Raw genomic sequence first — 12,942 nt, forward strand, 5'->3', positions numbered from 1 at the left:
ATACATATAAATACATATAATTAAATGCATGTATTTTTTTTGTAGGTAACAAACTGGAAAGAACATTTATTCGAGCCATTTTTCAAAACATATGAATGTATATTCGTTAAAAAGGCAGCTTCTTTAAAATCCACCTTGAATTTTTTTTAAAATGGCGCATGTATTAAACATATTAAATCTACCCAGGTTAATCACCCAGAACAAACAACCTTCTTGTACTTTTACAAGATTTAATTTGCCCACCTGCTGGGAAATCCTGAGAACTGATGAAACATACATAAACACTGACCCTCAAGTCAACCTTATATTTATTTCTAAGTGGTCGTCTTGAATCTTTAATAAACGTTTGTTTATTTTTTCATGGACATAAATGGAATAATCGTTGGATGTAAAAGCGTGTTTGTTTTTTCTAACTCAGATGTAATTCAATCTTACTTTGTTTGACAAAATATATTTTCCCATACCTCATGGAGCAAATTTGGATGCAATAAATTACATTTCCTTTTACCAACATACAGTGACTAAATATATCTGTGTAATCGTTGTTATTTACTCGTTTAACAAACAGTTTGATTGCAAGAGAAGCGTGGTCAAAATACTAAAGGCTGTTCACACATTCACTCTTTACAAGCATAACTTATAATTAAACTTACTCAAAAAGAACTAAAAGGTATTATGTATAGTAATTAAGATTATAGTTGTTTAAAATAACTAATTAAAGTTAATGTAAAATGTAAATGACACCGTACGTGCATCAAATAATTAAATTAATCATTGAATTCTCTCTCTCTCTCTCTCGACCGATCGAAAAAGAAGAAGACGACGGTGAAGAAGAATATTTGATACGAATTTCAATCCAGAAAAAAACCTAGTATAATTTATACTACTATTTATTTATTTACATTGTATAATTAATTGTCATATTCGGTTATTGAAAAACATATGATAAAATGAGAAAATTTGATGCCGTCCGTTTCTGTGGTAACCAATTTAGTGAAATGAAAATAATTTTTCTTGCAAAATCCGGTTATTAAAATAGTGAAAATGGTGGGTGGAAAAAAATGGTGGGTTGACAGCAGCTGCCAAAAGATGTCCCTATTGTACGAATAACTCCTGCTACAGTTTTCAAGGAAGACAGTTTATATATATATATATATATATATATATATATATATATATATATATATATATATATATATATATATATATATATATATATATATACACATCACAGAGATGTTCTGTTGAACTTATTTTGCTTGGCAAACTTTTGCTTAAAGGGTGTCTCTATGTGGATAACTTCTGCAGAGGTTTTAATTTGGAGATTTGTTTTGCATCAGGGATTAGTTTTGATAATTTATGAGAAAAAAAAACCTGTTGAAGTTATTACTGTGGTTTCATCAATATTCGTTGAATACCAATTTTCGTGGATTTCGTTATTAAGTTGATCCACGAAATTAAATGTTCATTGAAGTGCAATTTCTATTAACATGTTGTATTGATAGGGTCATTGGCCACGAATTAACGTATCCTTGAAATTATGATTTTCACTTTATCCACGAAAATTGATACTCTTGAATATTAATGAAACCACAGTATTATCTTTTTTTCTTTTACAAAATATTGCATATAGTATACTCAATTTCTTTGGATAGATAAAGTTTATATATAAAATTTGACAAATGTATTATGAATACTATTCACAAAAGCCCTTTTTTATTGTATGCGTCCATCCGGATAGTAAGATTTCATTAGACAATGAAATTCGGGACAGAATTTTTTTTTTTAAACAGTCACTACGTTTTATAAAACCATCATCTTAGCCCCAATAGCAGTGTGCTGGTTGGTAAAGGCTTAAATAAGTTTAATAATGCATAAAGTTTATCAAAAGTAAAAATTGGTAAGTGATTGAATTTTTTATATTTCAAACACAAATTTAAACTAAAAAACCAGACTGAGTATAAATATGAAAGATTTAGGTTCGATAAATCTTCAATTCGTACGAAAAATGCGGTTGACACGTCACTTTTTTTATTTGAACGTAGAAAAGTGCAAGATAAAAAAAACAAAAACTCCGACTAAGCTTAAAAAAAATACAGAAACAAATAAAAAGGCGTCGAGAGATGAATAAAAGGTCATTCGGGCATTCGAAAAAAATATACGTATGTTTTTAGCAGATCTAGGCAAAAATTGGAGGATGGAAAGATTTAAATTCCATTAAGTTTAAGAGGCCCTTTCTCGGAACAAAAACATATATTTATTGTGAATCCATTATCTTAATTTTTATCATTTAAAAGTTAAATAGCACTAAACACCATGATTTTTTAAATCGTAATTATCAATGTTTAACCGAAAATCCTTTAATCTGTTCGTTTTTAACACAAACTACATATTTCATCAAAAGCGGCTGAAAAAAAACAATTTGAATATTTTTTTGGAAAAAAATTATAATCCTAATTATGCTTATTAAAGGATTTACTATTGTTCTGCTTGTTCAATGCCATTTCGTTGACAAAACACATCATTAAGATAAATGATAATTTCAAAGGACATGGGGTTAAATAAAGGACATAATACAAATAAAGTTTAAGAGGACTTTTCTTTGACCTCAAACTCAGACCTGAAATTTTGTTTAAAGATTATTGCAAATTCATTATTCATCATGCAAAGAATGGGTGAAGTATAAGGAAAATAGACCCAAAAGGAGTAAAAAACAACAAGAGGCCCATGGGGCCAGATCGCTTACCTGAGCAACAATGGTTCTATATGGGTGTTCAAAGGATAATGTGCCGTATGGCCCCTCGGTAGAATAAACAAGAGGCCAATTGGCCTTAACGGTCACCTGAGTAGCATATATCCAATACACAAACTTGTCATGGAGTCTCATATATGCCTCTTATTAATTAGGTTTCATACTGGAGTAGAAAAATTATAAATTTGTAATGACAACCACATTTAATTCAAAAAGAACTGTGAAACCTATAATGTTGGTGAAAAACTAAAAGATCTGGTCTACAAAATAATGAATTCAGTTTTCCTTTCAGGTGTGTGGGAGTAAAGAAGATAATTTTTTAATGTTATATGCATTAACATCTATACATCCATTTTGGCCCTGCCCTAGAGTCAAAACTCATACCCCAGGGGACATGAAAATTAAAATTTCAGTAGAGGACTTCCTGGTAAACATAATTATTAGTCGGTTTTTTTTTTATATGTTATTTTTTATGTATAAAAAATTTTGTTTATACATATAAAACAATAATTTTCATGTGTATATTTTCATTCTTCATGTAATGTGTGGTCTACATGTATTTAGGTTTAAACAGTCATTTGCTGGATATTATTTTATAGTCAACAATGTAGGATTTGTTTTATACTTTATATGCAAACAAGCTTGGTCACTCTGTAGTAGTTATTTTTAGACCAGGCAGTGGGTCCCTAATTATTGCAGATACCTAAATTCCATGTCCAAATTAGGTAATGCATTGCATAATGGGCAGCTACATCTCTGGTGGTCAGCCACCACGTGATTCTCTTATCTTAGCAGTATTAAGTTTCAGTAACTACTTGTAGCATCATTCCTTTGTCCCGACTCTAGCTAAGCAGACGCATTGTGTTTTTAATTATTATTTTTTCAAACTTTCGACCAGCTTTACAAACCATTAACGTTTTCTTTAATTTCACGGGATTTAACATGGCAGACCGCCGCAGTGCACGAGCGAGATCTAGTGCAGGTGCCCCGTACGATCTCAACAGACCTGAGAATTGGACAGTCGAGAAACTCAGAGAGGAGTTAAGAAAGAACAACGTTAGTTTTCGTCAGTCCGACAAAAAGAGTGTGCTATTGAAGAAGGTTAAAGACTTGACTTCTAGTCGTAGTCGCGTGGATCATGAAGAGCGCCCCGTACAGTTAGCATCGGGCTCGAGTAACAGAAACGGATTCCAAGATGGCGGCGACCATCGCCAACTAATGCAAACGATCTCGACTCTTACGGAAACAGTGTCAAAGTTGCAAGATGAACTAAGAATCGTTTCAAGTAAAGTGCACAGCGATCAAGCAACGAGTTCTGATGCAGTGGATACGGGACGGTTGATCGCACAGGAACAGCAGAGGCCCGGGGACGATCATCACGATGGCTTCACTCTACAATCCGCCCTACGGAATCCAAGCCAAAGTGTCGAGGGTAGGTCAAGCTTTCTTCAAAAAACGAAGTTTGGTTATGCTATAGAATCATTGCCCTTTGTGGAAACTGTGTCCCCTTCGATTCGTAAGGCCATTATTGAAGGTAAAGACGTAAACCTAGCACAGCTCCTGATACCAACGACCAACGCCATTTCTCTCAGGGACAAAGAAACGAAATACGGAGAAGAGAAACCGGAAAAAGATCCAAGACTTTATAGAAGCCTGTCAATCTCAGAATTCATCTATGCGTTTGGCATTTACAAAAATATCATGTGCCAAACTTACCCGCAGAGAAGAGAAGAGCTGGACTTGTATGAGAGAGACATTGTAGACATGTCTAATCGCTATGGCGGTAAGGGCTTTTATGAATACCATAAAACCTTTTCAGCACGAGCAGCAGCACATTTGAAGTACTCAAACATACCTGTAGACTGGTCTGTTAGGGATAACACTCTTTTCTGCAACATATTTGCAAACTTGCGTCCTTCTGCATGCTACATATGTAATAGCATCAGCCATACTGCTGGATTTTGCCCTATGACAACATCTAAGAACAACTCCACTATACGGACTCAAAGGAAAGGTCAAGAATCAGACAGTCAAGGACGTCCTCGTGTAGCATACCAAGACAGGGAAATTTGCAATAACTTCAACTCATTTAAAGGTTGTGAAAATGCTAGATGTGGAAATACCCATGTTTGTTTGCGGTGCCAAGGATATCATTCAGTCAAAAAATGCAACGACTCAAAAAACGGCCAGACACCCCGCTCCAAACATTAAGCGGGGTTAATTTTCAGTCAAGTGTGTCATCATCTTTAAAAGTATCTGTGCTGCAAGAGGAACTGAAACATTATCCCGACCAATCATTTGTAAATTTTCTCATCAAAAGTTTGACAGAAGGATTCCACACAGGAATTAACCCCCTACCCACCATACCTTTAGAATGTAAAAATCTTTTATCGGCAAGGCAAGATCCAGACACAATTACTCAGTTAATAGACGATGAACTTAATAAGGGTTATCTCATTGGACCGTTTGAGGAGATACCTTTTGAAATTTACCGCATCAACCCCTTAGGACTAGCACAAAGTAAATACTCTAAAAAGAAGCGTTTGATAGTGGATATGTCAGCTCCACACAATAACCAGGATCATCCAAGCCTAAACGAACTCATTAGCAAAGAGGATTTTTCATTACAATATGTGACTATAGATCATGCAGTGCGAATAATCCAATCTTTGGGTAAAGGAAGCTGGCTATGTAAAGCTGATATCATGGACGCTTTTAAACTTATTCCAATTCACCCTGCATTGTGGCCATATCATGGGATTAAAAACAACAACAAATATTATTTTTTCACTAGACTAGTCTTCGGTAGCCGTTCAAGCCCAAAAATATTTGACTACCTATCATCTGTGTTGTGTTGGATTTTGCGGGAAAATTATGGAATTTCAAACATTCTTCATTTACTGGATGATTTCTTAACAATTGATTCACCAGACTTTGAAGCAACACGAACTATGGCCTTGGTTCATCATGTTTTTGCTAAACTTGGTATCCCATTATCAGATAAGAAAACAATGGGACCATTTACAGAACTAGAATACCTGGGAATTATCTTGGATACCAACAGGATGGAGGCGAGGTTACCAGAAGAAAAATTGGTTCGAATATCTCAACTGGTACAGCAGTTTTCTACAAGGAAATCCTGCACGAAACGTGAATTACTCAGTCTTCTCGGCCATCTTAATTTTGCCAGTCGTGTGGTCCTTCCTGGCAGATCATTTGTGTCCTATCTTATCTCGCTTTCCACCAAAGCTCGGGAATTACACCATTACGTTGCCTTGAATTCGGAGTGTAGACTTGACCTGTACATGTGGTCCAAATTCCTGGAAGGATGGAACGGAAGATCGTTTTTCTTGGACAATGCTACCACAGATGCCACCGATCTACATCTGTTCACAGACGCCACAGATACGGCTTTTGGAGGATTTTTTAAAAATCAGTGGTTTCAAGGTTATTTTCCGAAAGAACTGACCTCAGAAGACCAATCCCTGTCAATGGCTTTATTCGAGCTCTATCCAATCGTCGTCGCATCGGTGCTCTGGGGGGCACAGTGGTCTGGTTTAAGAATTGTATTCAACTGTGACAATGAAGCGACAGTTCACATCATTAACAAAGGGCGTTCGAAAATACCCTTAATTATGAAGTTTATGCGGAAACTAACTCTATGTTCAGCAAAAAACAATTTTATTATCCTTGCTCAACATATAAGTGGTGTCAAGAACTGTATTGCTGATGCCTTGTCTCGATTTCAGATGGACCGCTTCCGACATCTGGCCCCACAAGCCGACCCTGTACCGAAGCCATGCCCAGCATATTCGAGCCTCATCGCGATCTGAAGAACCATGCCGAACATTTAATCGATGCCTCCATTGAGTCCAGCACTGCAGCTACATACAGAGCAGGACTAGACTGTTTTTTAAGGTTTATATTGATGTCTCGAATGTGCTCAGCCTTTGATAAATTACCTGTCATAAATGAAGATATCCTTGTGTATTTCGTATCCCATTGTCAACTTATGTTAAAATTGAGGTATGAAACAATCAAAACTTATCTTGCTGGTGTACGTTTTTTCTACCTGAAAGATGGCCAATGTCTTATGTTTAAAGATTTTGAGAGGCTTCATTGTGTCTTGCGTGGTGTCAAAAAGCAACAATGCAACCTTAGATCAAAGAGATTACCGATCACCTTTTCAATTTTGTCTCAAATGTGTGATTGTTTGAACAAAGGTATTTTTTCACCAATGTTAGATCTTATGTTTGACTGTATCTGTAAAATGGCCTTTTTTGGTTTCCTAAGATGTGGAGAATTTACAACAAATTTTCACAAGCAGAAAGATTTTTAACTATACAAGATGTCACATTTTCAGAGGATGAGTCTTTTTATATCTTGAGGTTAAATTCATCAAAAACAGATCCCTTTCGACATGGCATTGACATTAAAATTTTTGAGAATTCTTACTTAAATCCAGTAAAAACTATGAAAAGGTATCTCGATAGACGCTTGAACCTTTGTCACACTCAAGATCATGCTGCTTTATTTATTGATGACAAAGGTTACCCAATGTCAAGGCAATTTTTCTTATTTCATGTGAAACAAATCCTCTGTAGATTAGGTTTTGATGAGACAAGATATTCTGGGCATTCCTTCAGAATTGGTGCAGCCACTTCTGCTGCTGCAGTTGGTATTCAAGATCACTTAATTCAGTCATTAGGTCGCTGGAATTCAGACTGTTATACAAGGTACATTAGAATCAATCAAAATACCATCAAGTCTGCACAAACAAAAATGTGCTCACTGTAAATTACTGTAAATTTTATCTTCTTGGGGGCACTCACTCACATCAATTATTGGTATCCACTACAATATGATGTTTATTCGTTTTGGCCTGGTTACCCCCAATTCAGATAAATTTCTATGCATTATGTAATTAGTTATATCTACCCGCTGGTGTCAACCCGGGTCCCTGCATTTAAACCTGATGGTGTCAACCCAGGTTCCATCCCTTAAATCCCGATGGTGTCAACCCGGGAAATACTCTTTAAATCCCGATGGTGTCAACCCGGGAACCATTATTTACCCGACGGTGTCAACCCGGGTTTCTTAAGTTACAGCTAATAATTTCCTGATGGTGTCAACCCAGGAGTTTTTCAGTTTTATATGTGAGTAGCCCCCGAGAAGGCCAAATATGTTGTATTTTGTGTGATTTTTAATCTATGCTTTGTCAGTAGATTTATTTGTTGTGCTTTTGTTGGTGTTTAATAATTGTAAAGTATTTTCATGTGTAGGTTTAATAAATTGTTCAACATACTTTGATTTGCTCTTGATATATGTATAAAATGTTATTTTTTATGTATAAAAAATTTTGTTTATACATATAAAACAATAATTTTCATGCTTCATGTAATGTGTGGTCTACATGTATTTAGGTTTAAACAGTCATTTGCTGGATATTATTTTATAGTCAACAATGTAGGATTTGTTTTATACTTTATATGCAAACAAGCTTGGTCACTCTGTAGTAGTTATTTTTAGACCAGGCAGTGGGTCCCTAATTATTGCAGATACCTAAATTCCATGTCCAAATTAGGTAATGCATTGCATAATGGGCAGCTACATCTCTGGTGGTCAGCCACCACGTGATTCTCTTATCTTAGCAGTATTAAGTTTCAGTAACTACTTGTAGCATCATTCCTTTGTCCCGACTCTAGCTAAGCAGACGCATTGTGTTTTTAATTATCCCACCCACCATCCCCATGCTTCACCTTTTGTATGCTTTAGATAAGACATTTGTATTTTAATTTGTTCTCAATGCAGTCGTTGGGGCTCTCACAATTAATTGTAAAAAAATTTTAAATTTTTTTTTCTTTTCTTTTTTTTTAAACTGGCCTGGGCCTGGTTACCCCCAATTCAGATAAATTTCTATGCATTATGTAATTAGTTATATCTACCCGCTGGTGTCAACCCGGGTCCCTGCATTTAAACCTGATGGTGTCAACCCAGGTTCCATCCCTTAAATCCCGATGGTGTCAACCCGGGAACCATTCCTTAAATCCCGATGGTGTCAACCCGGGAAATACTCTTTAAATCCCGATGGTGTCAACCCGGGAACCATTATTTACCCGACGGTGTCAACCCGGGTTTCTTAAGTTACAGCTAATAATTTCCTGATGGTGTCAACCCAGGAGTTTTTCAGTTTTATATGTGAGTAGCCCCCGAGAAGGCCAAATATGTTGTATTTTGTGTGATTTTTAATCTATGCTTTGTCAGTAGATTTATTTGTTGTGCTTTTGTTGGTGTTTAATAATTGTAAAGTATTTTCATGTGTAGGTTTAATAAATTGTTCAACATACTTTGATTTGCTCTTGATATATGTATAAAACAGATGTGTGAGAATAGAGAAGAAGATTTTTAAACATTATATGCATTAAAACTTTATTGCCATATTGCCCCCTCATGTCCTGAACCCCTGACCCTGGGGCCATGAATTTCACAATTTAGGTAAAGGAGAATGTGGATATCATAACCATGTATTCAGTTTTTTGCCCACATGTGTGGGAGTAGAGAAGAAGATTTTTTAAGATTTAAATCATTTTTACTATATGGCCATATTGGCCCCACCCTAGAGCATGAACACCTAACAAAAGGGTCATGAATTTCACAATTTTAGTAGAGAGCCTCATGGACATCATAATCATGCATTTAGTTTTTAACAAATATATATAGGAGTAGAGAAGAAGATTTTCCAAGATTTGAAACATTTTTACTATTTGGCCATATCGGCCCCACCCTAGAGCCTGAACCCCTGACCCAGGGGTCATGAATTTCACAATTTAGGTAGAGGGCTTCATGGACATCATAATCATGCATTTAGTATTTAACAAATATATATGATAGTAGAGAAGAAGATTTTCTAAGATTTAATACATTTTTACTATATGGCCATATTGGCCCCACCCTAGAGCCTGAACCCCTGACCCAGGGGTCATGAATTTCACAATTTAGGTTGAGGGCTTCATGGACATCATTATCATGCATTTAGTTTTTAACAAATATATATGATATAAGGGAAGAAGATTTTCTAAGATTTAATACATTTTTACTATTTGGCCATATTGACCCCACCCTAGAGCCTGAACCCCTGACCAAGGGGTCATGAATTTCACAATTTAGGAAGAGGGCTTCATGGACATCATAATCATGCATTAAGTATTTAACAAATATATATGGTAGTAGAGAAGAAGATTTTCTAAGATTTAAATAAATACATTTTTACTATATGGCCATATTGGCCCCACCCTAGAGCCAGAACCCCTGACCCAGGGGCCATAAATTTCACAATTTTGGTAGAGGGCCTCATGGACATCATAACCATGCATTCAGTTTTTTCCTCACATGTGTGGAAGTAAAGAAGAAGATTTTTGAAAATTTGGCTTTTTTTTGCATATTTGGCCCCGCCCGTGGCACCCCAGGGGTGGTAGAGCCATAAATTTCACAATTTAGATTCTTCTTACCATAGAGATGCTTCACACCAAAAATGGTAACGATTGGCCTGGTAATTTTCAAGAAGAAGTTAAAAATTGTAAAATTGTTAACGCACGACGCACAACGCACGACGACGGACGAAGACCAATTGCAATAGGTCACCTGAGTGACTCAGGTGACCTAAAAATACCGCTAAGTATCACAAATTTACACTTATTTTTGCATACACTTAATCTATGACATTGTACCTTTATGAAAAACCATTAGATCCTTTGCAAGATATTAACTAAATTTTTGGTAGGGGTTCACGGTTAACTTCTTAACTTCCAAATCCCTTATTTTAGGACCCCACCACTTTATAGATCTAGAAAGATCAAAATATATTAGAGATATAGGTACATTTTCTCCCTCAACTACCTACTTATTATTGTATGTTATTAAAAAATTCTTATATGTAAAAGAAAATAGTACCTCAATGGCTCAGTTCTCAAAAATTAAATTTTTATTGATCTTCTCCATTTAAAATGATATTCGTTTACCTGGCGGGAATTCATTTCGTATGACGTTTCATAACCTTACTCACTTGACTGATGACTAAACTTAATTGAAAAATGTTGTCACATCATATGTTAAAGAGCTATAATTCTAATCAATGTATTGACAGGCATATCGCTCTATTGTACTAAGGTCAATCCATTATTTTTTTTCTTTTTTTTTTGATGAAATGTTTATTAATAAGCCAACTGCTTCTACATACATCACGTACATACATCACAAATATTCAAGGACACAAAGTATGTTTAAGAAAGCAACGAAAACAATTACATCAATAATGCATATATAATGAACGTTTACTAATAGAGAAAAAATAAAATACATATTGAGCACTTTTTTATTGAGAGAGAGAGAGAGAGAGAGAGAGGGGGAGAGAGAGAGAGAGAGCACTCTAGAGTGAGTTAATCACAGGGGTCCAAATTTCCCAGTCTGTATTGAACTTATCCATTTCACTTCTTTCTTTTGCACAGAATTGGAATACTTTATATAACTGTTTTAAATCATTCATAAGGGCATTTACTGTTAATTGGTTTTTCTGGCATCTACTTCTGTATATGTATTTTTTTATCAATATGAGTATAATATTGAACGCTTTTGACTTCACATCATCTAAGACACCAAAAATAAAAGTTTTATTATCAAGGACTATTCTAATTCCTTTAGAGTTGCAAACTCTAACAAATTCTGCTAATAAATGTTGTACCCTTGGACATTCCCATAATAAGTGATATATTGTTTCCTCAGCATCTTCACAAAAGGTACATAGATTAGTATCCACTTTACCAATTTTATACATAAAACTGTTTGTAGTTAATATATAATGGTTTATTCTGTACTGCAAAACATCCATTTTTTTCATCTTTATTAAAAAACAACAAATGGCTACAAAGAAAGATGATTTTCCGCTGCAATAATTTTTTAAGGACAACAATGTTTTTATCCTCATAATAATAATAATAATGTTTCAGAACTATGGAAACTGTTTAAAAGACGTCATTTTTTACCTGTGTTTAGAAAACTATCGAATTGGTGTAGATTTTATATAATTTATCGTATAAGAAGGGACATCAGAAAGTAGTTACAGCATATAATCTTTTTAGCAAGTCATTTCTAGTGATTAACCAAAATTTCTGCGTCAATCGTAAAATAATAAGCAAGATACAGAGATTGGTTTGAGTCATATTTTCGTTTATATGAGTTTATTACATTCAACTTAAGATTTTTAAAACTTGGTATTTTCTATTCAGCATTTAAAATAAAAACAAATTAAAGCATGACTTCAGCTCTGTGTACAAACATAGCACTGTGCGCAAATCGTTTATAATACGGAACAACTTGACCATCAGATAATGTTAGTAAATAGAAAATTATAAAAAATTAAACACAGGAAAAATTAACTAACTAAAAACAAAAAAAGAGCACAATTTTTTTTCATTAAAATATATCTATATATTTCTAGTAGCGAAAATAATCTCCGTTTAGACTGAAAATGGTGAGCATCCTCACAAAACACGTTGCATTGATTAATCAAAATGATTAAATAGTAATCTTAACGAATTAGCGATAGAACGAATAGTATTTCATAATATGTTGTTAGTGCATCAGTTTTGCTCATCTTGCGCAGGTAAACAATCAGCCGTCTGATTTACCGAAGTCTATGTTTGATTTGATCAAAAATTCCAAAATACAGGCGATAGTTCCCCTCAAGTTTCTACTTCTATCAGATTGCGGCCAACATCAATCGATGATATCTCTGCCACTTTGATACGCATCCCGAATTTTAGAGTTAAACGTTAAAAGGCATGATCAACGAAAATAAAACGAAAATCGAAACAAGCTAAAACCACCATCACAAATGAAAATGTCAGCGCATTGAAATATATAGCCTCATTTTACTTCACAAAATTGGCACGTATATATTTTGCATGTTTCAAATATTCCCTTAGCACGTAAATTCATCTTTGTCAGTTTGAGCCGCTTATCATGCGTCCAACATGGCTGCTTCAAACAAAGAACCTGGTTTTCGATAAACGAAATACCAAACCCGAAGTTATAAACTGATTGACCCCCCTATTCTTATTATTTTCGTAAATTACTTAAATTTGAAACAGAAGTAGCCCACAATGTTCGCAATTTGTAATTTCCTTTCCATAAGG

The 12,942-nt window shown here is 34.8% G+C and overlaps 1 protein-coding gene across 1 annotated transcript; it reads left to right on the forward strand.

The window, feature by feature from the left end:
• The first annotated feature begins 3,238 nt into the window (after nucleotides 1-3,238).
• LOC105335633 (uncharacterized) lies at nucleotides 3,239-7,109 on the forward strand. The gene is made up of 2 exons (XM_011439611.4): nucleotides 3,239-4,184; nucleotides 6,502-7,109. The coding sequence occupies exons 1-2, from the start codon at nucleotides 3,695-3,697 to the stop codon at nucleotides 7,089-7,091; spliced, it is 1,080 nt and encodes a 359-aa protein (XP_011437913.3). The 5' UTR covers nucleotides 3,239-3,694; the 3' UTR covers nucleotides 7,092-7,109.
• Nucleotides 7,110-12,942: the final 5,833 nt, after the last annotated feature.

Source organism: Magallana gigas, chromosome 6, assembly GCF_963853765.1.
Source record: "Magallana gigas chromosome 6, xbMagGiga1.1, whole genome shotgun sequence".
Taxonomy (NCBI): domain Eukaryota; kingdom Metazoa; phylum Mollusca; class Bivalvia; order Ostreida; family Ostreidae; genus Magallana; species Magallana gigas.